The sequence below is a fragment of the Panulirus ornatus genome, chromosome 2, assembly GCF_036320965.1.
Source record: "Panulirus ornatus isolate Po-2019 chromosome 2, ASM3632096v1, whole genome shotgun sequence".
Taxonomy (NCBI): Eukaryota; Metazoa; Arthropoda; class Malacostraca; order Decapoda; family Palinuridae; genus Panulirus; species Panulirus ornatus.
In genome coordinates this window covers 74,860,155-74,884,713 of record NC_092225.1, presented here as the reverse complement: position 1 = coordinate 74,884,713, position 24,559 = coordinate 74,860,155, and the positions used below count along the sequence as shown (strand labels likewise).

The 24,559-nt window shown below is 41.0% G+C and overlaps 1 protein-coding gene across 1 annotated transcript in view; it reads left to right on the top strand.

The window, feature by feature from the left end:
* The window catches only part of LOC139757279 (uncharacterized), a 791,816-nt gene that overhangs the window by 373,777 nt on the left and 393,480 nt on the right, over positions 1–24,559 (top strand). Inside the window, exons 13-15 of the mRNA XM_071677629.1 lie at positions 170–268; positions 427–571; positions 854–975. Coding sequence (XP_071533730.1) covers positions 170–268; positions 427–571; positions 854–975 — 366 coding nt within the window. The remainder of the gene's footprint in view (positions 1–169; positions 269–426; positions 572–853; positions 976–24,559) is intronic.

Here is a 24,559-nt window from a genome sequence, read left to right as displayed (position 1 = left end):
TGCTGCCTCAATAAGGTGGGAAATAGCAAATGGGTACAGTATAAGAAAATTACTGATATTATTTGAATTTATAACTATCATTGCATGATATGAGTATTATTTGAACATCTGTGTATATTTTGTATTCATAATGAGGGCAGGACTATCATATTTTTCTTTCCTGGAACAGCCTGAGGCAGACTTCAGTGGCGGTCGACGAGGTCCTCCGGGACCTCCGGGTGAGTGTTTCTGCAATGAAACTCTTCTGCTTGCATCTGTCCTTGCTAAGGTGAGTTTTCGTTACTACAGCTGAACATTTTTCACATTGTTGATTAGACTTACCACTAACACCATTACTCTTAATTACTGTAATCTGTTGTGTGAGAATGTGAAGATGACTGAGTTTTGTGAAAGGGTATTATTTTGGGTCATGCCCTGTAACACCAGATTCCACGAGGACCACCTGGACCTGAAGGAAAGCCAGGCCGGGATGGTATGTCTGGGATCCCAGGCACACCAGGACCCCCAGGAGAGCGAGGACCTCCAGGGGAACCAGGAGAGAAAGGTGACAGAGGATATAGGGGCAGCCCTGGTGAGTACTGATAATGAACTGTTCCCTGAAATAGCTTTATTTAGCTACTTTAGATATCATCTCTGTTGAAATTTAAAAGATACACCATTTTATCTTTTTCTTATTTGTAGAGAAACAACTTATGGTGACCCAAATTACCAGCATTTTAAGGTGTATGATGATAACATTCATCATGACCAGCACATGTCAACACTTTGAAATGAGGATTCTTTGAATTGCTTCAGTTTTATATTTCACATAATTATCACTAAGATTTGAATCTTAAATCTCCCTCTGCTTCAGGTCCTGATGGTGCACAGGGAGACAAAGGGGAGTCTGGGATTGATGGTGCCCCTGGCTTGCCTGGTGAACGAGGACCACAGGGTCCTACAGGACAGCCTGGATGGGGTAACTCTGGCTATGATGTAAGTTCACCAATAGCATTTGTGTCTTTAAAACAGACAGGACATGTATTGCTATTAGATGTTGAATTACCTGTTGTAATCACATTATATCATGTTAGATTGCTGCTATGCATATATCTTGTCATCATCCTACATATAATGCACATAAGTCATACATTTCAGAAGGTTTTTCATATGGCACTGTACACATACTTTGAAATTGCTTGATGCGAGTCCAAACCATTGTTATCATTTTACATTCTCGTGTCTGTATAAGACTGAGTTGCTCTTGATAAAGGAACTATATATATATATGTATTTCTATATATTTACATATTTCATACTTGATCGCTTTTTCCCATGTTAGCGGGGTAGTGACAGGAACAGACGAAGAAAGGCCACATTTGCTTACATTTATTCTCTAGCTTTAATGTGCAATGCCCCGAAACCACAGCCCCCTATCTACAACAAGGCTCGATAGACCTTTCCATGTTTGGTTTCCTCCAGCTGATTTACATGGTTCACTCCATTGACAGCATATCAACTTCTGTATACCACTTCATTCCAGTTTACTCTTTATCATGTGCATGCTTTTCACCCTCATGCATTTTAAGGCTGTGATCGGTCAAATTTTTTTTCACTCCATCCTTCCATCTCCAGTTTGGTCTCCCCCTTCTCCTTGTCCCCTCCACTTCTGACACACATGTCCTCTGTAAACTTCTCTTCATTCATTCTTTCTGTATGTCCAAACAATTTCATCATGCCCACCAATTTTCTCCACTACATTCTTTCTGTTACCACACCTCTTTCCTATCATTTTATTACTCAGTCAAACCACCTCACACCACATATTGTCCTCAAACATTTCATTTCCAACACATTCACCCTCCTTCACACAACCCTGTTTATACCTCATGCCTCGCAACCATATAATATTGTTGGAATTACTGTTCTTTCAAACATACCCAATTTTGCTCACCGAGATAACATTCTTTCCACAAATTCTTCATTGCTCATAGAACCTTCGCCCACCCTGTGACTCACTTCGGCTTCCATGGTTCCATTTGCTCCCTCCCAGATATGTAAAACACTTCACTTCCTCCAATTTTTCTCCATTCAAACTTACATTCCAACTAACTTTTCCCTTCAACCCTGCCGAACCTAATAACCTTGCTATCTTGATATCTATCTATATCTCTGATGCCTGTTCCCTCTGGGAACTTCCATCAAGGGATGGCCACAGCAGAAGAACCTCGTCTTATCCCTGTCCTTACATTCCTTCCTCACATACACCATTCCACGCATTCCTCCTCTGTTTCTCTCCCTCCAGTATTCCTCCACCCTATTTGCCCATGCCACAGGTGGTCTTCCACTTGCACCGACCGCTTTAATTGTAGTGTGATAAACTCTCCTTGTAAACTCCTAGTCTTGCATTCTTTTCACATGCCCAAACCACCTCAAAGTATTACGTTTGACCCATTCTAACACTCCACAATTCATTCCTTTTACATTCCATGCCATATCATATCTCTCATACACCCTTTCATTTCTTTCTTAATTCCATCTAGTCATACCGCATCCTCTTCTCAAATAGCTCATTTCCACAGCTTGGATTCTTGACCTCTGTGCCTCATTCCATGTCCATGTTTCAGCTGCATAGGTCAGGGTTGGGAGGACTATGCTGACCCGTAATCATCTTCACTTCCACACTTACACCTCTATCCTTCATTACTCTACTAAGGGACCCAGTGATTATTATACCCTGTACTGCTCTCTCCCTTATCTCTCCTGAGGAAGGCTTTTACGCCATCCAACAGTTGTTCCCCTTACCTTTACTCCTGCCACTTTCAGAGAGCTGAATAGCCTTAGAAGCTTCAGTGCTTGGCTTATAAGCCTAAATTTCATAATACACTCCAGTCCAATCCTGCCATGTTCTTTTATACATCTCCCAGTCATTTGAACTCCTTGTAAGGACTGCCCAAATGCCTCTGATTTCTCTTTCACTAACGACTTTACTTCTTCATCCCACTACCCTTTCTAATCTGCCTACCTCCCACCTTTCTCATGTCACATGCATCTCTTGCACATGCCACCACTGCTTTCCTAAATACCTCCCATTAAGATTGGATATTCAAATACTGAATTTGATACCATTGTGAACAACATGATAGAGCAACATCTTGTGGCAAACAGACAACCTCAACATGGCAGCATTAAAGTTTACTGCAGGAACACTTTCATGACAACACATCAAAAGGACAAGAAGGTCATGCAAGATATTGTGGCTGTGAACTGAAAGTGGCTGATGATGACAAGAATGTCAGTCTGATGATATAACAATCCAAAAACATTTTCACCTGTAATGAACAACAATATTGTAGGTCACACTGGAAGTTTGAATTATAGTAATGTGGTATATGTGTACCAATGCAGTATTTGGGACTGTCAGCCCCACCACATAAACTACATTGGACACACAACCTGCACCCTGAGCTGCCACCTCTCGCTCCACTTACAAGAAGGTGGAATCAAACATCATGAACGAAAGCATGGAACAGACTAACGAGGGAGATTATCATGAGTAACACCAAAATCATTACTAGTTCCAGTGATTGGAGGAGAATACAGATATTAAAAGCCATTCACATTAGAGAAAAAGCACCTGTCATTAACATCCAGACAAACATGACCACCACCATACCGCTCTTTGATGGTTTACCAGTAGGACATAGACTTAATGCCGTATTAGGGCAAATGAGATGTCACTGGCCGACCGCAAGCTACTAAGACCACCATTTCTGGACAGGAGGATCCCATCTGACCAACCTGGTTCTGGGTTATGAAGGTCGGAGAGAATCTGACGAGCCCAACCTAAGCTCAACTCCACATCCAGACAATAACAGTCTCACTTGGCTCAACTTAGTGTATTTAGCGATGGACCCTCTATATTTCTACCTTATTTGATATTGTTCTGTGTTTTCTCAACTGTAAGTTTTTCTATATTTCTGTTTCCATATTTTGTACATAGACTGTAACTCACTACCCTTTTTTTTTTTTTTTTTTTGCTGTCTCCCGCGTTTGCGAGGTAGCGCAAGGAAACAGACGAAAGAAATGGCCCAACCCACCCCCATACACATGTATATACATACACGTCCACACACGCAAATATACATACCTACACAGCTTTCCATGGTTAACCCCAGACACTTCACATGCCCTGATTCTATCCACTGATAGCACGTCAACCCCGGTATACCACATCGATCCAATTCACTCTATTCCTTGCCCTCCTTTCACCCTCCTGCATGTTCAGGCCCCGATCACACAAAATCTTTTTCACTCCATCTTTCCACCTCCAATTTGGTCTCCCACTTCTCCTCGTTCCCTCCACCTCCGACACATATATCCTCTTGGTCAATCTTTCCTCACTCATTTTCTCCATGTGCCCAAACCATTTCAAAACACCCACCCTTGCTCTCTCAACCACGCTCTTTTTATTTCCACACATCTCTCTTACCCTTATGTTACTTACTCGATCAAACCACCTCACACCACACATTGTCCTCAAACATCTCATTTCCAGCACATCCATCCTCCTGCGCACAACTCTATCCATAGCCCACGCCTCGCAACCATACAACATTGTTGGAACCACTATTCCTACAAACATACCCATTTTTGCTTTCCGAGATAATGTTCTCGACTTCCACACATTCTTCAAGGCTCCCAGGATTTACGCCCCCTCCCCCACCCTATGATCTACTTCCGCTTCCATAGTTCCATGCGCTGCCAGATCCACTCCCAGATATCTAAAACACTTTACTTCCTCCAGTTTTTCTCCATTCAAACTTACCTCCCAATTGACTTGACACTCAACCCTACTGTACCTAATTACCTTGCTCTTATTCACATTTACTCTTAACTTTCCTCTTTCACCCACTATACCAAACTCAGTCACTAGCTTCTGCAGTTTCTCACATGAATCAGCCACCAGCGCTGTATCATCAGCGAACAACAACTGACTCACTTCCCAAGCTCTCTCATCCCCAACAGACTTCATACTTGCCCCTCGTTCTAAAACTCTTGCATTTATATATATATATCTTTCTTTCTTTCTTTCACACTATTCGCTATTTCCCACATTAGCGAGGTAGCGTTAAGAACAGAGGACTGGGCCTTTGAGGGAATATCCTCACCTGGCCCCCTTCTCTGTTCCTTCTTTTGGAAAAAAATAAAAAAAAAATAGAGAGGGGAGGATATATATATTTTTATTTATTTTGCTTTGTCGCTGTCTCCCGCGTTTGCGAGGTAGCGCAAGGAAACAGACGAAAGAAATGGCCCAACCCACCTCCATACACATGTATATACACACACGTCCACACACGCAAATATACATACCTATACATCTCAATGTACACATATATATATACACACACAGACACATACATATATACCCATGCACACAATTCACACTGTCTGCCTTTATTCATTCCCATAGCCACCTCACTACACATGGAATACCATCCCCCTCCCCCCTCATGTGTGCAGGGTAGCGCTAGGAAAAGACAACAAAGGCCTCATTCGTTCACACTCAGTCTCTAGCTGTCATGCAATAATGCCCGAAACCACAGCTCCCTTTCCACATCCAGGCCCCACACAGCTTTCCATGGTTTACCCCAGACGCTTCACATGCCCTGATTCAATCCACTGACAGCACGTCAACCCCGGTATACCACATCGATCCAATTCACTCTATTCCTTGCCCGCCTTTCACCCTCCTGCATGTTCAGGCCCCGATCACTCAAAATCTTTTTCACTCCATCTTTCCACCTCCAATTTGGTCTCCCACTTCTCCTCGTTCCCTCCACCTCCGACACATATATCCTCTTGGTCAATCTTTCCTCACTCATTCTCTCCATGTGCCCAAACCATTTCAAAACACCCTCTTCTGCTCTCTCAACCATGCTCTTTTTATTTCCACACATCTCTCTTACCCTTACATTACTTACTCAATCAAACCACCCCACACCACACATTGTCCTCAAACATCTCATTTCCAGCACATCCACCCTCCTGCACACAACTCTATCCATAGCCCATGCCTCGCAACCATACAACATTGTTGGAACCACTATTCCTTCAAGCATACCCATTTTTGCTTTCCAAGATAATGTTCTCGACTTCCACACATTCTTCAAGGCTCCCAGGATTTTCGCCCCCTCCCCCATCCTATGATTCACTTCCGCTTCCATGGTTCCATCCGCTGCCAGATCCACTCCCAGATATCTAAAACACTTTACTTCCTCCAGTTTTTCTCCATTCAAACTTACCTCCCAATTGACTTGACCCTCAACCCTACTGTACCTAATAACCTTGCTCTTATTCACATTTACTCTTAACTTTCTTCTTTCACACACTTTACCAAACTCAGTCACCAGCTTCTGCAGTTTCTCACATGAATCAGCCACCATCGCTGTATCATCAGCGAACAACAACTGACTCACTTCCCAAACTCTCTCATCCACAACAGACTTCATTCTTGCCCCTCTTTCCAAAACTCTTGCATTCACCTCCCTAACAACCCCATCCATAAACAAATTAAACAACCATGGAGACATCACACACCCCTGCCGCAAACCTACATTCACTGAGAAGCAATCACTTTCCTCTCTTCCTACACGTACACATGCCTTACATCCTCGATAAAAACTTTTCACTGCTTCTAACAACTTGCCTCCCACACTATATATTCTTAATACCTTCCACAGAGCATCTCTATCAACTCTATCATATGCCTTCTCCAGATCCATAAATGCTACATACAAATCCATTTGCTTTTCCAAGTATTTCTCACATACATTCTTCAAAGCAAACACCTGATCCACACATCCTCCACCACTTCTGAAACCACACTGCTCTTCCCCAATCTGATGCTCTGTGCATGCCTTCACCCACTCAATCAATACCCTCCCATATAATTTACCAGGAATACTCAACAAACTTATACCTCTGTAATTTGAGCACTCACTCTTATACCCTTTGCCTTTGAACAATGGCACTATGCACGCATTCCGCCAATCCTCAGGCACCTCACCATGAGTCATACATACATTAAATAACCTCACCAAACAGTCAACAATACAGTCACCTCCTTTTTTAATAAATTCCACTGCAGTACCATCCAAACCTGCTGCCTTGCCGGCTTTCATCTTCCGCAAAGCTTTTACTACCTCGTCTCTGTTTACCAAATCATTTTCCCCAACCCTCTCACTTTGGACACCACCTCGACCAAGACACCCTATATCTGCCACTCTATCATCAAACACATTCAACAAACTTTCAAAATACTCACTCCATCTCCTTCTCACATCACCACTACTTGTTATCACCTCCCCATTAGCACCCGTCACTGAAGTTCCCATTTGCTCCCCTGTCTTACGCACTTTATTTACCTCCTTCCAGAACATCTTTTTATTCTCCCTGAAATTTAATGATACTCTCTCACCCCAACTCTCATTTGCTCTCTTTTTCACCTCTTGCACCTTTCTCTTGACCTCATGTCTCTTTCTTTTATACATCTCCCACTCAACTGCATTTTTTCCCTGCAAAAATCGTCCAAATGCCTCTCTCTTCTCTTTCACTAATAATCTTACTTCTTCATCCCACCACTCACTACCCTTTCTAATCAACCCACCTCCCACGCTTCTCATGCCACAAGCATCTTTTGCGCAATCCATCACTGATTCCCTAAATGCATCCCATTCCTTCCCCACTCCCCTTACTTCCATTGTTCCATATATATATATATATTTTTTTTTTTATTATACTTTGTTGCTGTCTCCCGCGTTTGCGAGGTAGCGCAAGGAAACAGACGAAAAGAAATGGCCCAACCCCCCCCCCATACACATGTATATACATACGTCCACACACGCAAATATACATACCTACACAGCTTTCCATGGTTTACCCCAGACGCTTCACATGCCTTGATTCAATCCACTGACAGCACGTCAACCCCGGTATACCACATCGCTCCAATTCACTCTATTCCTTGCCCTCCTTTCACCCTCCTGCATGTTCAGGCCCCGATCACACAAATTCTTTTTCACTCCATCTTTCCACCTCCAATTTGGTCTCCCTCTTCTCCTCGTTCCCTCCACCTCCGACACATATATCCTCTTGGTCAATCTTTCCTCACTCATTCTCTCCATGTGCCCAAACCACTTCAAAACATCCTCTTCTGCTCTCTCAACCACGCTCTTTTTATTTCCACACATCTCTCTTACCCTTACGTTACTCACTCGATCAACCACCTCACACCACACATTGTCCTCAAACATCTCATTTCCAGCACATCCATCCTCCTGCGCACAACTCTATCCATAGCCCATGCCTCGCAACCATACAACATTGTTGGAACCACTATTCCTTCAAACATACCCATTTTTGCTTTCCGGGATAATGTTCTCGACTTCCACACATTCTTCAAGGCCCCCAGAATTTTCGCCCCCTCCCCCACCCTATGATCCACTTCCGCTTCCATGGTTCCATCCGCTGCCAGATCCACTCCCAGATATCTAAAACACTTCACTTCCTCCAGTTTTTCTCCATTCAAACTCACCTCCCAATTGACTTGACCCTCAACCCTACTGTACCTAATAACCTTGCTCTTATTCACATTTACTCTTAACTTTCTTCTTCCACACACTTTACCAAACTCAGTCACCAGCTTCTGCAGTTTCTCACATGAATCAGCCACCAGCGCTGTATCATCAGCGAACAACAACTGACTCACTTCCCAAGCTCTCTCATCCCCAACAGGTGTTTGCTTTGAAGAATGTATGTGAGAAATACTTAGAAAAGCAAATGGATTTGTATGTAGCATTTATGGATCTGGAGAAGGCATATGATAGAGTTGATAGAGATGCTCTGTGGAAGGTATTATGAATATATGGTGTGGGAGGAAAGTTGTTAGAAGCAGTGAAAAGTTTTTATCGAGGATGTAAGGCATGTGTACGTGTAGGAAGAGAGGAAAGTGATTGGTTCTCAGTGAATGTAGGTTTGCGGCAGGGGTGTGTGATGTCTCCATTGTTGTTTAATTTGTTTATGGATGGGGTTGTTAGGGAGGTAAATGCAAGAGTTTTGGAAAGAGGGGCAAGTATGAAGTCTGTTGGGGATGAGCTGTCTAGCCGTCATGAGCTGTCTAGCTGTCATGCAATAATGCCCGAAACCACATGCCCTGATTTAATCCACTGACAGCACGTCATGGGAAGGCAGCAGGTTTGGATGGTATTGCACTGGAATATATTAAAAAAGGGGGTGACTGTATTGTTGACTGGTTGGTAAGGTTATTTAATGTATGTGTGACTCATGGTGAGGTGCCTGAGGATTGGCGGAATGCGTGCATAGTGCCATTGTACAAAGGCAAAAGGGATAAGAGTGAGTGCTCAAATTACAGAGGTATAAGTTTGTTGAGTATTCCTGGTAAATTATATGGGAGGGTATTGATTGAGAGGGTGAAGGCATGTACAGAGCATCAGATTGGGGAAGAGCAGTGTGGTTTCAGAAGTGGTGGAGGATGTGTGGATCAGATGTTTGCTTTGAAGAATGTATGTGAGAAATACTTAAAAAAGCAAATGGAATTGTATATAGCATTTATGGATCTGGAGAAGGCATATGATAGAGTTGATACAGATGCTCTGTGGAAGGTACTAAGAATACGTGGTGTGGGAGGCAAGTTGTTAGAAGCAGTGAAAAGTTTTTATCGAGTATGTAAGGCATGTATACGTGTAGGAAGAGAGGAAAGTGATTGGTTCTCAGTGAATGTAGGTTTGCGGCAGGGGTGTGTGATGTCTCCATGGTTGTTTAATTTGTTTATGGATGGGGTTGTTAGGGAGGTGAATGCAAGGGTTTTGGAAAGAGGGGCAAGTATGCAGTCTGTTGTGGATGAGAGAGCTTGGGAAGTGAGTCAGTTGTTGTTCGCTGATGATACAGCACTGGTGGCTGATTCATGTGAGAAACTGCAGAAGCTGGTGACTGAGTTTGGTAAAGTGTGTGAAAGAAGAAAGTTGAGGGTGAATGTGAATAAGAGCAAGGTTATTAGGTACAGTAGGGTTGAGGGTCAAGTCAATTGGGAGGTAAGTTTGAAGGGAGAAAAAGTGGAGGAAGTAAAGTGTTTTAGATATCTGGGAGTGGATCTGGCAGTGGATGGAACCATGGAAGCGGAAGTGAATCATAGGGTGGGGGAGGGGGTGAAAATTCTGGGAGTGTTGAAAAATGTTTAGAAGTCGAGAACATTATCTCGGAAAGCAAAAATGGGTATGTTCCAACAATGTTGTATGGTTGCGAGGCGTGGGCTATGGATAGAGTTGTGCACAGGAGGGTGGATGTGCTGGAAATGAGATGTTTGAGGACAATATGTGGTATGAGGTGTTTTGATCGAGTAAGTAATAATAGGGTAAAAGAGATGTGTGGTAATAAAAAGAGTGTGGTTGAGAGAGCAGAAGAGGGTGTTTTGAAATGGTTTGGTCACATGGAAAGAAAAGAATGAGTGAGGAAAGATTGACAAAGAGGATATATGTGGCAGAGGTGGAGGGAACGAGGAGAAGTGGGAGACCAAATTGGAGATGGAAAGATGGAGTGAAAAAGATTTTGAGTGATCGGGGCCTGAACATACAGGAGGGTGAAAGGCATGCAAGGAATAGAGTGAACTGGAACGATGTGGTATACCGGGGTCGACGTGCTGTCAATGGATTGAACCAGGGCATGTGAAGTCTGGGGTAAACTATGGAAAGTTCTGTGGGGTCTGGATGTGGAAAGAGAGCTGTGGTTTCGGTGCATTATTACATGACAGCTAGAGACTGAGTGTGAACGAATGGGGCCTTTGTTGTCTTTTCCTAGCGCTACCTCTCACACATGAGGGGGGAGGGGGTTGTTATTTCATGTGTGGCGAGGTGGCGATGGGAATGAATAAAGGCAGACAGTATGAATTATGTACATGTGTATATATGTATATGTCTGTGTGTGCATATATATGTATACGTTGAGATGTATAGGTATGTATATTTGCATGTGTGGACGTGTATGTATATACATGTGTATGTGGGTGGTTTGGGCCATTCTTTTGTCTGTTTCCTTGCGCTACTTCGCTAACGCGGGAGACAGCGACAAAGTAAAATAAATAGATAATAAAAATAAATATATATTTTAACATTCTAAAAGGGGAAACAGAAGGAGTCACGCAGGGAGTGCTCATCCTCCTCGAAGGCTCAGATTGGGGTGTCTAAATGTGTGTGGATGTAACCAAGATGAGAAAAAAAGGGAGATAGGTATTATGTTTTGGGAAAGGAACCTGGATGTTTTGGCTCAAAGTGAAATGAAGCTCAAGGGTAAAGGGGAAGAGTGGTCTGGGAATGTCTTGGGAGTAAAGTCAGGGGTTAGTGAGAGGACAAGAGCAAGGGAAGGAGTAGCACTACTCATGAAACAGGAGTGGTGTGAGTATGTGATAGAGTGTAAGAAAGTAAACTCTAGATTGATATGGGTAAAACTGAAAGTGGATGGAGAGAGATGAGTGATTATTGGTGCATATGCACCTGGGCATGAGAAGAAAGATCATGAGAGGCAAGTGTTTTGGGAACAGCTGAATCAGTGTGTTAGTAGTTTTAATGCACGATACTGGGTTATAGTGATGGGTGATTTGAATGCAAAGGTGAGTAATGTGGCAGTTGAGGTAATAATAGGTATAAATGGGGTGTTCAGTGTTGTAAATGGAAATGGGGAAGAGCTTGTAGATTTATGTGCTGAAAAGGACTGGTGATTGGGAATACCTGGTTTAAAAAGAGAGCTATACATATGTATGTAAGTAGGAGAGGTGGCCAGAGAGCATTATTGGATTATGTGTTAATTGATAGGCGCGCGAAAGAGAGACTTTTGGATGTTAATGTGCTGAGAGGTGCAACTGGAAGGATGTCTGATCATTATCTTGTGGAGGTGAAGGTGAAGATTTGTAGAGGTTTTCAGAAAAGAAGAGAGAATGTTGGGGTGAAGAGAGTAGTGAAAGTAAGTGAGCTTGCGAAGGAGATTTGTGTGAGGAAGTACCCGGAGAGATGAGTACAGAGTGGAAAAAGGTGAGAACAAAGGACATAAGGGGAGTGGGGGAGGAATGGGATGTATTTAGGGAATCAGTGATGGCTTGCGCGAAAGATGCTTGTGGCATGAGAAGCATGGGAGGTGGCAGATTAGAAAGGGTAGTGAGTGGTGAAATGAAGAAGTAAGATTATTAGTGAAAGAGAAGAGAGAAGCATTTGGACGATTTTTGCAGGGAAATAATGCAAATGAGTGGGAGATGTATAAAAGAAAGAGGCAGGAGGTCAAGAGAAAGGTGCAAGAGGCAAAAAAGAGGGCAATTGAGAGTTAGGGTGAGAGAGTATCATTAAATTTTAGGGAGAATAAAAAGATGTTTTGGAAGGAGGTAAATAAAGTGCATATGACAAGGGATGAAATGGGAACATTAGTGAAGGGAGCTAATGGGGAGGTGATAACAAGAAGTGGTGATGTGAGAAGATGGAGTGAGTATTTTGAAGGTTTGTTGAATGTGTTTGATGATAGAGTGGCAGATATAGGGTGTTTTGGTCGAGGTGGTGTGCGAAGTGAGAGGGTTAGGGAGAATGATTTGGTAAACAGAGAAGAGGTAGTAAAAGCTTTGCGGAAGATGAAAGCTGGCAAGGCAGCAGGTTTAGATGGTATTGCAGTGGAATTTATTAAAAAAGGGGTGACTGTATTGTTGACTGGCTGGTAAAGTCAGCGACAAAGCAAAAAAAAAAAAAGAAAAAAAAAAATGATTCATGGTGAGGTGCCTGAGGATTGGTGGAATTCTTGCATAGTGCCATTGTACAAAGGCAAAGGGGGATAGAAGTGAGTGCTCAGATTGCAGAGATATAAGTTTGTTGAGTATTCCTGGTAAATTATATGGGAGGGTATTGATTGAGAGGGTGAAGGCATGTACAGAGCATCAAATTGGGGAGGAGCATTGTGGTTTCCGAAGTGGTAGAGGATGTGTGGATCAGGTGTTTGCTTTGAAAAATGTATTTGAGAAATACTTTAAAAAACAAATGGATTTGTATGTAGTATTTATGGATCTGGAGAAGGCATATGATAGAGTTGATAGAGATGCTCTGTGGAAGGTATTAAGAAAATATGGAGTGGGAGGCAAGTTGTTAGAAGCAGTGAAAAGTTTTTATCGAGGATGTAAGGCATGTGTATGTGTAGGAAGAGAGGAAAGTGCCTGGTTCTCAGTGAATGTTGGTTTGCGGCAGGGGTGCGTGATGTCTCCATGGTTGTTTAATTTGTTTATGGATGGGGTTGTTAGGGAGGTGAATGCAAGAGTTTTGGATAGAGGGGCAAGTATGTAGTCTGTTGTGGATGAGAGAGCTTGGGAAGTGAGTCAGTTGTTGTTTGCTGATGATGCAGTGCTGGTAGCTGATTTTTGTGAGAAACTGCAAAAGCTGGTGACTGAGTTTGGGAAAGTGTGTGAAAGAAGAAAGCTGAGAGTAAATGTGAATAAGAGCAAGGTTATTAGGTACAGTAGGGTTGAGGGACAAGTCAATTGGGAGGGAGGTTTGAATGGAGAAAAACTGGAGGAAGTGAAGTGTTTTAGATATCTGGGAGTGGATTTGGCAGCAGATGGAACCATGGAAGCGAAAGTTAATCATAGGGTGGGGGAAGGGGCGAAAGTTCTGGGAGCCTTGAAAAATGTGTGGAAATCGAGAACGTTATCTTGGAAAGCAAAAATGAGTATGTTTGAAGGAATAGTGGTTGCAACAATGTTATATGGTTGCGAGGCATGGGATATAGATAGAGTTGTACGGAGGAGGGTTGATGTGCTGGAAATGAGATGTTTGAGGAAAATATTTGGTGTGAGGTGGTTTGATCGAGTAAGTAATGAAAGGGTAAGAGAGAAGTGTGGTAATAAAAAGAGTGTGGTTGAGAGAGCAGAAGAGGGTGTTTTGAAATGGTTTGGTCACATGGAGAGAATGAGTGAGGAAAGATTGACTAAGAGGATATATGTGTCGGAGGTGGAGGGAACGAGGAGAAGTGGGAGACCAAATTGGAGGTGGAAAGATGGAGTGAAAAAGATTTTGAGTGATCGGGGCCTGAACATGCAGGAGGGTGAAAGGCATGCAAGGAATAGAGTGAATTGGAATGATGTGGTATACCGGGGTTGACATGCTGTCAATTGATTGAACCAGGGCATGTGAAGCATCTGGGGTAAACCATGGAAAGTTTTGTGGGGCCTGGATGTGGAAAGGGAGCTGTGGTTTCAGTGCATTATACATGACTGCTAGAGACTGAGTGTGAACGAATGTGACCTTTCTTGTCTTTTCCAAGTGCTACCTTGCGCACATGCGGTGAGAGGGGGATTTCATTTCATGTGTGGTGTGGTGGCGACAGGAATGATTAAGAGCAGACTATGAATTATGTACATGTGTATATATGTATATGTCTGTGTGTGTATATATATATGTATATGTTGAGATGTATAGGTATGTGTATGTACATGTGTGGATGTGTATGTATATACATGTGTATGTGGGTGGGTTGGGCCATTCTTTCTTCTGTTTCCTTGCGCTACCTCGCTAATGTGGGAGACAGCGACAAAGTATGAATAGTAAATAAAAATGTATGTATATGTACATGTATGTACATATGTATATGCTATATATATGTATATGCTCATGTATGTATATATATATGTATATGAGTGGATGGGACTTTCTTCGTCTGTTTCCTGTCGCTGTCTCACTGACACAGGAAATGATGATCAAGTATTTATTTATTTTATCATGCTTAACTGCCTTATCCCGCGTTAGTAAGGTAGCACAGGGAAGCAGACGAGAAATGGCCCAAACCTCCCACATACACATGTATATACATAAACGCCAACATACACATACACACACACATACATACATACATACATATATACACATACATTTCAACATGTAAATACATATACATACACAGACATATACATATATACACATGTACCTACCCACCTACCCATACTTGCTTCCCTCATCTATTCCCGTTGCCACCCCGCCACACACAAAATAGCATATCCCCCCCCAAGCAAAGCAGCGCCAGAAACAGACAAAAAAGGCCACATTCATTCACACTCGGTCTCTAGCTGTCATGTGTAATGCACCAAAATCAAAGCTACCTTTCCACATCCAGACCACACAGACCTTTCCATGTTTTACCCCAGAAGCCTCACATACCCTGGTTCAATCCATTGACAGCACGCAACCCCAGTATACCACAGCGTTCCAATTCATTCTATTCCTTGCATGATAATGTAATATATATTCATGGTAAAGAATGTGGTAGAATAATTTTCAGTGAAACATCATGAACCCTCACCAAGCATTGATTGATTAAATGATTAAGTCTATTTTGCAAAATAATAATTTCATCTTCATTGAGGATATTGTATAAAGTGTAGATATATAAATTCTTATTTACACTTTAGTTCTCATAATACATTTTGTAAAGAACAACAGTAATAAGGCACAAAAATACAAATGAACTAGATGCAGAATAAAATGATTTCATAATGACTTAAAACTGATATAGAAAAGCTGAGTGCACTTGCTTGCTTGCTTTAGAATTTAGAATTAGTTACATAGTAAGATCATTGGCTCTTAGCCCATTCCATAGAAAGATTTTACGTTCTTAAAAACGTCTTTAGTGTGACATGGTTGACTGATAGTGGAGGATCATTCCATAAAACTACAGAGGCATATGTAAATAAACTCTTACCAATACATCCTCTTTTAGGGAAAACACATAAATCACTTGCTTTTGTTTCATATCTGTGCTGATTATGAGCCATTTTGATGCTATATCTCAACCAATTATGTTATATTTTTTATGTCTGCTCATATTTTAACATTTCTACTTTGCATTCAACTTACAGAGTATGAACCATGCTAAACAGATCAAAATCAGTAAAGGTCTCAGGGGAGCATTAAGCATTTGTCCCATGATGTTATTCCACAGAACCTGAATCCTACCCTTCACTTTGTTAGAGAGTTTGCTATACCATGATCAACAATAGTTGAAATGACACTGAATCAAAGCTAATACAAGAAGTTTTTTCATTTTCAGAGTGAAATTGCAGGTTTTTCTGAAAAAAAAGTTAGTTTGAACATTTAATAAGTAATTTAGAAATGAAACTGTCACATGATATTTGGTTGGTTTAATGTTACACCTAAATAGGGCACATGTGACTTTGATTCAGTATCATTTTCTTTACACAATACTTTGAGGGAATCAGCAGTATTCTGTTATACCTTTGGAGCTTACAAATTGGACTTGGTTTTACATAAATGCAGTGACAATTTAGTTTCTGTTAACCATTGACTAAGTGGTTCCATTTCCACACTCAAGGTTTTCTTTATCATTGATATATTCTTTCCTAACATAATTATGCCAAACTGTTTGCATATAGTCGATGCTTGCACTTATGACTCACTGTCACATCATTTACATATACTAGAAAAAGAAGAAGCCTGGTATCTGTGTCTTGTGTCCTATCCGTCATATATGTTTGAAACCAGCATTTAGGATTTTTAACAAGACCAGTACATTTTGATTTTGAGAATGATATTATTGACGGTACTGTATAATTACCTTTATCTCATTCAAGGTTGATATGATATGAAAGTTGTATTAGATATGAATCTGTGGAATATGATCTAACTACATATTGCAACTTGTACAACAGACTGGGTCATACACAATACGTTCGAATGCTTTAGATATGATACTGAATATGAACACAGGCCTTTAGTCATCAGCATCTGTCGTACTCTTATACTCATCTTTCAGTGCAAAAGCAAAACATTAGCCATATTCAGATCATCATTTATTTTACAATTATTGAGAGAGAAATTTATGGTATGATCAAGTGGAAAGGCAATTATCAAAGAACTGTCCTTTATTGATCTTGCTTGAAGGTTGTCTAAGCCAGTAGCTTTACATACTCTCATGTTGCATAAAGTTTTACACACCTAATCATCTGTGACGGCAGATAAAGCAGTCATATTATCTTCATCGTATCTATCTCTGTAAAATAGTTCTTCATGAGTAAGGCCAAAGTTGCCATTACATGCAGATAATCTATTTATAAGTGAAGAAGCAATGGTGATGAAGAAATTAGTAAAATGTTTAGGTACTTTGTTTTATCAAAACAAAGTAGCTAATGTCACTAATTTCAAGTTAATGCAGTTACTTTCAGTTTTAAATATAGATAAAGCACAATTTATTGTAAAACTTCCACAGTTACTTTGGATGGTTATTATTAGAAGTAAGTGAATTTGCATAGTGTGGGCATTATACTTTATCTTTCATATACCTGATCTGGTTTCTAAAATACAAGTATCATTTGTAATTTGACTGAATTTTGCATCACTTAAATTTGGTCAAGTATCTGTCCCTTTGATGTATGAAGTCACTGGCATCCATAGCTCAGCTCTCTATTTAAGCTTTATCTTGAATGGTGCCAAATTGTCCAGAATGGTTGAAATTTTGAAGTTAGTCCATACTTCACTAGTGTTGTCCATGACATCAGGTTGTTCCTGCATACTAAATGATTGAACAGACCTCTCTTTGCTCAGCTGTGTCATTGATTGAAAACAGTGTTTTGTTTGTTGAACAGAATTTTGGTGACCTTGAAAGGGCAGAACTCTAACATATGATCATTAAAGCCATTACTAATAACAGCTGATTGACACTCCTCTTGATCAGATACAGTAAGCAAGTTCAGAATAGATTCAGATATATTACATTCTGTAGTTGATTACATTGTCATTTTGTTTCAGACCTTGCATTCATTTGAAATTACACAAGGCATTCATGAGAGCATTTCTAGTTGGTATCACATATGTATCATTCACCAAGCACAATGCATTCATACTCCGTAGAACTACTGCTCATGGCACATTTTGGTTTGGTAGATGACAGTAAACTCCAGTCTGTATGGAACAAATCCTAGGCAGAAGGAGCTCAATCCAAACAATCTTTAGGATGTCTTTGTATAGATCTGGGTGTGAATTGAATGCTAGATTGTTCCTGATGAACACGCCATCTTCACCACTCAGCTGATTATGGAGCATTGTGCATGCTTTCCACTTTTAAGGAAGTTGAGGGAGTTCCCAAGGGGAATGGGCATTAGAGATGTAGATAGTTAGATAGATGATAGTACTGTATTTAAACAAAAGATATCACACACAGTATAGTATTTAAGCAATACATTTTAAAACTCAACCTACCCACCCTCAGACACATTTCTGAGTTATGCAAACAATGAAGTAGGTGTGAGGGGGCTGCAGGACAACCATCAAGGAGAAACAAAAAAAAAAAACCATGAAATCTGTGTATTTACCTCTAACTAGTGCTTTATTGGTTTCCCTTTCCTCCTTATACACTCTTTGAAATGACCAGGAACTAATTCAGCATGGTTCTGAAGCCATTTAGGATCCATCTTTGTCTGAATTTTTACAAATGGCCTCCCCCAGCTTAGCTAACTAGCAACAAAGTGCCCTCAAGTTTTCTGTTGGATTCAAATACAGTGAATTCCTAGGCCAGTCTTTGAAAAACTCCACTGCACAGTCTTTAAATCAGTACAGGTTAAGCATCTCTAATATGAAAATCTGAAATCTGAAATGCTCCCAAATCTGAAACTTTTTGAGTGGCAAGATGACATCACAAGTGGAAAATTCCACACCTGACCCCACTTGCTCATGCTGGGTTCTGTCGCTCTGTTGTCACAAGTTTGTTACATTCCATCATCACTGCCAGATTTGTGTGCATTACTCACTGTATTTTTTGCTTCTTCTCTGCTCTGTGTGAATAAGTGTAAGAAAATGATTGCTTATCAGTGGCATGTGAATTCAGTCAGGAATGAAGATGATGCTAAACAACCACAGATTGTCCACATGGGCAGCTGACACTGTAACACCTTAGCTTTTTGATGGTTCACTGTGATGCAAACTTTCTTTCATGCCCAAAATTATTAGAAATATTGTATACATTACCTTCAGGCTGTGTGTATAAGTTGTATTTGAAACATGGATTTTGTGTTTAGACTTCGGTACCATCCCCAAGACATCTCATTATCTAATATCCATCATTGCAAATGTGGAAAACAGGATGGTATGGAAACAAACAGGTTAGGGCTGAGACTTACCTCAACGTTTCGACCAATCAGCGGTCTTCCTCAGGAGATACTGATTCCAGCATTCAGTGGGACTGTGTACCCCAGCAATTGATGGTCACCCATTTGGACGCCTTGGTGTGTTGGTCTCTGATTGGATCGCTTGCCCTGCTTCCTCCACCCATTCACAGCTATCTCCACTGCCTGACGTGACCAGCAGATTAACTCAGACCTTGTGTTAACATTGTTTGTAATCCCTTCCTCAAGGTAAGCTATCACACTGTCTCCAAATGGTCGATGCTAAGGCAACTACAGGCAAGTGACAAACATTATCACAAGGTCTGGGTTCATCTGCCATTCATGTCAAGCTGTGGAGATCACTGTGAACAGGTGGATGCAGCAAGAGAAGCAATCTAATCAGAGAGAGACATGCCAAGGCATCCAACCAGATGACCATCACTTGCTGGGTAAGACAGTCCTGCTGAATGCTGGAATCACTATCTCCTGAGAAAGACCGTTGAACAGTTGAAACATTGAGGTGTGTCTCAGCTCTAAGCTGTTTGTTTCCATACCATCCTGTTTTCATCATATCTCATGTAATGCAAATATTCCAAAATCTGAAAAATCCAGAATCTGAAACACTTCTGGTCTCAGGCATTTCAGATAAGGGATACTCAACCTGTATGCAACTAGTATGGCAATGAGGCAGGGAGCCCCATCCTGCATAAACAATTCAGCCTTGCACCTTTTGAACGAATCTGAAAGATGGTCACACAGTAGCTTGAGGTAACTGTGCCTGTTCTTAGTTTCCTTCTTTGGCTAGACTACAAGGTCTCCAACACCATAGTAACTGGAACAATCCCATACTGTAAGTGAAGCAGGGGTCACACACAGTAGCTTGAGGTAACTGTTTGTTTGTGGTTTCATTCTTTGGCAACACTACAAGGTTTCCAACACTATAGTAACTGAAACAGTCCCATATGATAAGTGAGGTAAGGAACTTTACAGTGCTTGCAGTGTACTTAGGGTCAAATGGATCACAGCCTGGTCAGTCCGTACACATGCCCACCACAGATACCTGTCACTGAAAATGTGGACTCATCACTCCACAAGACACTTCTGAACGTAGCTGTATCCCACACTACATATTTTTTGCAAAAATACTCTTTCTATTCTATTGTCTGTGGGCTATGATCAGTTTGAGACAGCCTGCATCTCTGCAGGCTGCACTGCCCTTACCGACACGTCACTGAACAGTCTATAATCTTTTTCTTTTAATTCTTTTGCATTTAAGTGCAGATCTGCATTCACTTGACATTTAAGAACATTCATAGTACCTAGAGAGGTTTTTCTGGTCTTTCATGGGCATTTCACATGGGTCAGTGTAGTGGTGCCACTGCTGTCATTAAATTTCCTCTGCCATTGTTGTACTGACCTCAAGCTCATGCTGGTAATGTTAAAAATCTCCCCAGGTGGCTTATTTACCTTGTAAAGTGCAATTACAGAAGCTGTTTTGTCTCCTCTAAGTCAAGTATTTTCAACTGTCGTAGGTGATAGAGGGAAAAAGCAATGACAATCCAGGTCATAAGTAGGGAACACAACAAGGCATTCCTGCCTCCTACAACTGTTAAACTGCAACTGAGGCAGGCTTATGTGGTATGCTGGCACACCATGTGGAGGCCACTGCACCATAGAGGGCACCAGCTTCACTGACAGACACAAACTCTTATTTTAGATGGGGTAAAACAATGTGCGTCAATTGCCTTGGGCCCGCTTGCGCCAACTTCATTAGTAGGCACTGTGTGTGATATATATGAATTTCATATTTTTCTGTTACTTTTATTATTATGGTGTTTAGGATATGCAAGATGGATTTTTATATGTAGCTACAAAGGGATCACCTATGAACAGGAAAAGTCTGTAACATGGCATTGTCATGTAATTACATATCTGTACTTTATGGGAAGGGAGTTTTACACTCATGGGGCCCCTTCTCTTGAACATTCTTCACTCTCATGCACCTTCTTAAATTTATGTATGGTGTCTGCATTAACCATGGCCTCATTCATTCTATTCTATTCATCCACTACTTGACTATAAAAGTACTTCTTTACATCATTTTTAACAAGTTTCTTACTGAGTCATGTTATGTCCTCTGATTGCTCTATCTTTACATCTCTCAGCTGTTCACTGTCCATGTCATTAGTTTGTTTTTAAAGCTGAAGGGTTATGATCAGGTTACCCCTAACTCTATCTTTCAACATGGGCAAATTTAAAGCCTTTATCTTTTCCTTTCAACTTGGCTCCCTTAATTTAATACCATCTTTGACCCCCTCCTCTGGACCTCCTTTGTTAGCTCTGTGCTTCTTTAGGTGCAGTTGACAAAATTGAGAAGAGTATTCTTGTTTTGGCCTTATGTATGATATGAACAGCTTGCTAAATATTTCCATATTTGTATATTTAAAAGCTGTTCTATTATTTGCCAGAAGAAAGCTTGTTTCCTTTAATATTCTCTGAATATAAGACTCTGGCTACAGGTTAGGGACAATGTCAACTCCCAAATCCTTTTCACACAGATTCATGAAGTTTATTTCCTTATTTTATTATTTATTTTATTTTGCTTTGTCGCTGTCTCCCACGTTAGCGAGGTAGCGCAAGGAAACAGATGAAAGAATGGCCCAACCCACCCACATACACATGTATATACATACACATCCACACACGCAATCTATACATACCTATACATCTCGACGTATACATATATATACACACACAGACATATACATATATACACATGCACATACTTCATACTGTCTGCCTTTATTCATTCCCATCGCCACCCTGCCACACATGAAAATAACCACCCCCTTCCCCCAAATGTGCGCGAGGTAGCGCTAGGAAAAGACAACAAAGGCCACTTTCGTTCACATTCAGTCTCTAGCTATCATGTAATAATGCACCGAAACCACAGCTCCCTTTCCACATCCAGGCTCCACAGAACTTTCCATGGTTTACCTCAGATGCTTCACATGCCCTGGTTCAATCCGATGACTCAAAATCATTGTCCTCAAACATCTCATTTCCAGCACATCCACCCTCCTCCGCACAACTCTATCCATAGCCCATGCCTCGCAACCATATAACATTATTGGAACCACTATTCCTTCAAACATACCCATTTTTGCTTTCTGAGATAATGTTCTTGACTTCCACACATTCTTCAACGCTCTCAGAACTTTCGCCCCCTCCCCACCTTATGATTCACTTTCACTTCCATGGTTCCATCCGCTGCCAAATCCACTCCCAGATATCTAAAACACTTCACTTCCTCCAGTTTTTTTCCATTTAAACTTACCTCCCAATTGACTTGTCCCTCAACCCTACTGTACCTAATAACCTTGCTCTTATTCATGTTTACTCTTAACTTTCTTCTTTCACACACTTTACCAAACTCAGTCACCAGCTTTTGCAGTTTCTCACACGAATCAGCCACCAGGGCTGTTTCATCAGCAAACAACAACTGACTCACTTCCCAAGCTCTCTCATCCACAACAGACTGCTGGATGATAATCATACTGAGGCCTTCTTTCACTTTGTTGCATTCTCATTACTTTAGCTTGGGTTGAATTTCATCTACCATATATCATATCAACTTTGGAGTCTACTTAGTCTCCTGGTTTCCCATTTTCCTTATGACTTTTGCATCGTATGCAAACATACTCAGGTTAAGAGTCCATACCTCCAGGTGAGTTATTTACTTAGATCATGAAGAGTAAGTTCCTAAAACGAAACTGTTTTTAGATGGCTCCTGTGAAGAGAGTCCTTTGTTCCCTTCCTTTAAGATAATTTCCTGTCCATTGCAGGAGTCCCCCTTTATTCCTGCTGGGTATTCCAGCTTCATAATCATACTGTGTCAAATGCCTTCTGTCAGTCAAGATATGAATAATCTACCAAGCTTTCTAATTGTCTTAAGATAAAGCTCATATTTGCATATGGATCCAAGAGCCTCATTACACATGACCTCCTTTCCCAAGAACCATGTTGCCTCTCACTTAGACAGTATCTCTTCTGGGGAAATCATCCACTTGCATTCTGATTTTTTCCTGTGACATACACTGTTATTGCACTTTGTGAAAGAGACTTGTCTGTGGTTCAGTGCCTCTTCCTGATCTTCTTCCATATAGATGGTTAGGTATAATGTTGCTCCTTTACCACTCCCTTGGCACTTTGCCATTCTCCATGAACATCTGGAACAGTATTTCAGGAGGCCTTTTTGGTGTAACTGCATACATCTTCTGCACATATAATGAAATTTTATCAGGACCATGAGTTTTGTGTCAAAACCCTTTAGTATTCTTTTAATGTCTTTTCTTGATATCTCAATGTTTTGTAATGGGGCTGTGGTATCTTCTGTTATGAAAACACTTGTGAACTTATTACTCAGTTCCTTGCATATCCTTTCATCATCCTCTGCTATTTTTCCCTCTAAATCCTTTTAATCTGATGAGCTTCTCTCTAACTGACTGTCCTCCTCCAATGAATTAATGGAAAAATTTTGGATTTTCACCTGCATTGTCCACAGTATTCTTTGCAGAATTTCTCTGTTCCTTCTTTTTCATTTTATACTCATTCCTTGCTCTCTTATACCTTGCATAAGCTGACTGACTAGAGTGTCACTTATGTCTTTGCTTATATCTCTGCCAGTGCACATATCAAGGTTGTCAGCTTAGAGTGATTCAACCTGTATTTTGGTCATCTTAATGAACTATGGTAATTGCAGCCTGTCACATCTGTGACAGGCTCTACAGTCAGTGAAGAGGAGTGCTGAGAAAATCAGAAGCTTCTGAAATCTTTTGAATGGAAAAGACAGCAATAAATGTTGGCTGTAATGGTGGAGGATCAAAATAAAAGGTCAGTAGTGTTAAGCTGTAGCAAGTGATCCCACAGTTTGGTGCATGATTGTTCTTAGATAAGTCTGAAATACTTCAGTCAGAACAATCGAATCTTCATATTTGCCAAAGTGAACCAAAAGATGCAAATTTTCAGTGTCGCAAAGTATAAAATACATTTTAAGGTTAATAAAAACCATACATTACTCCAGTAATGTTGATCTGCAGTGGTTCCATTCAGAAGACAAATTCATTATAACTCTCAGGAAAAATGTAAGAACATCTCGAGCTTCCATCAGTATTTCAAGACCTCTTCAGGTGATATGACAAGAGCACAGTATGAATATATATATGATACACTAGATAGGATGGAAAGCTTATCACCAGACCCACCAGTATGTTAGGAACATTGTACTGATCCACCAATACATGAGGAACATTGCCTCTGACCTTATGTGTAAGGCTTAGGTCATACCTCGTGTCTCTCGGGTACTGATGGGAG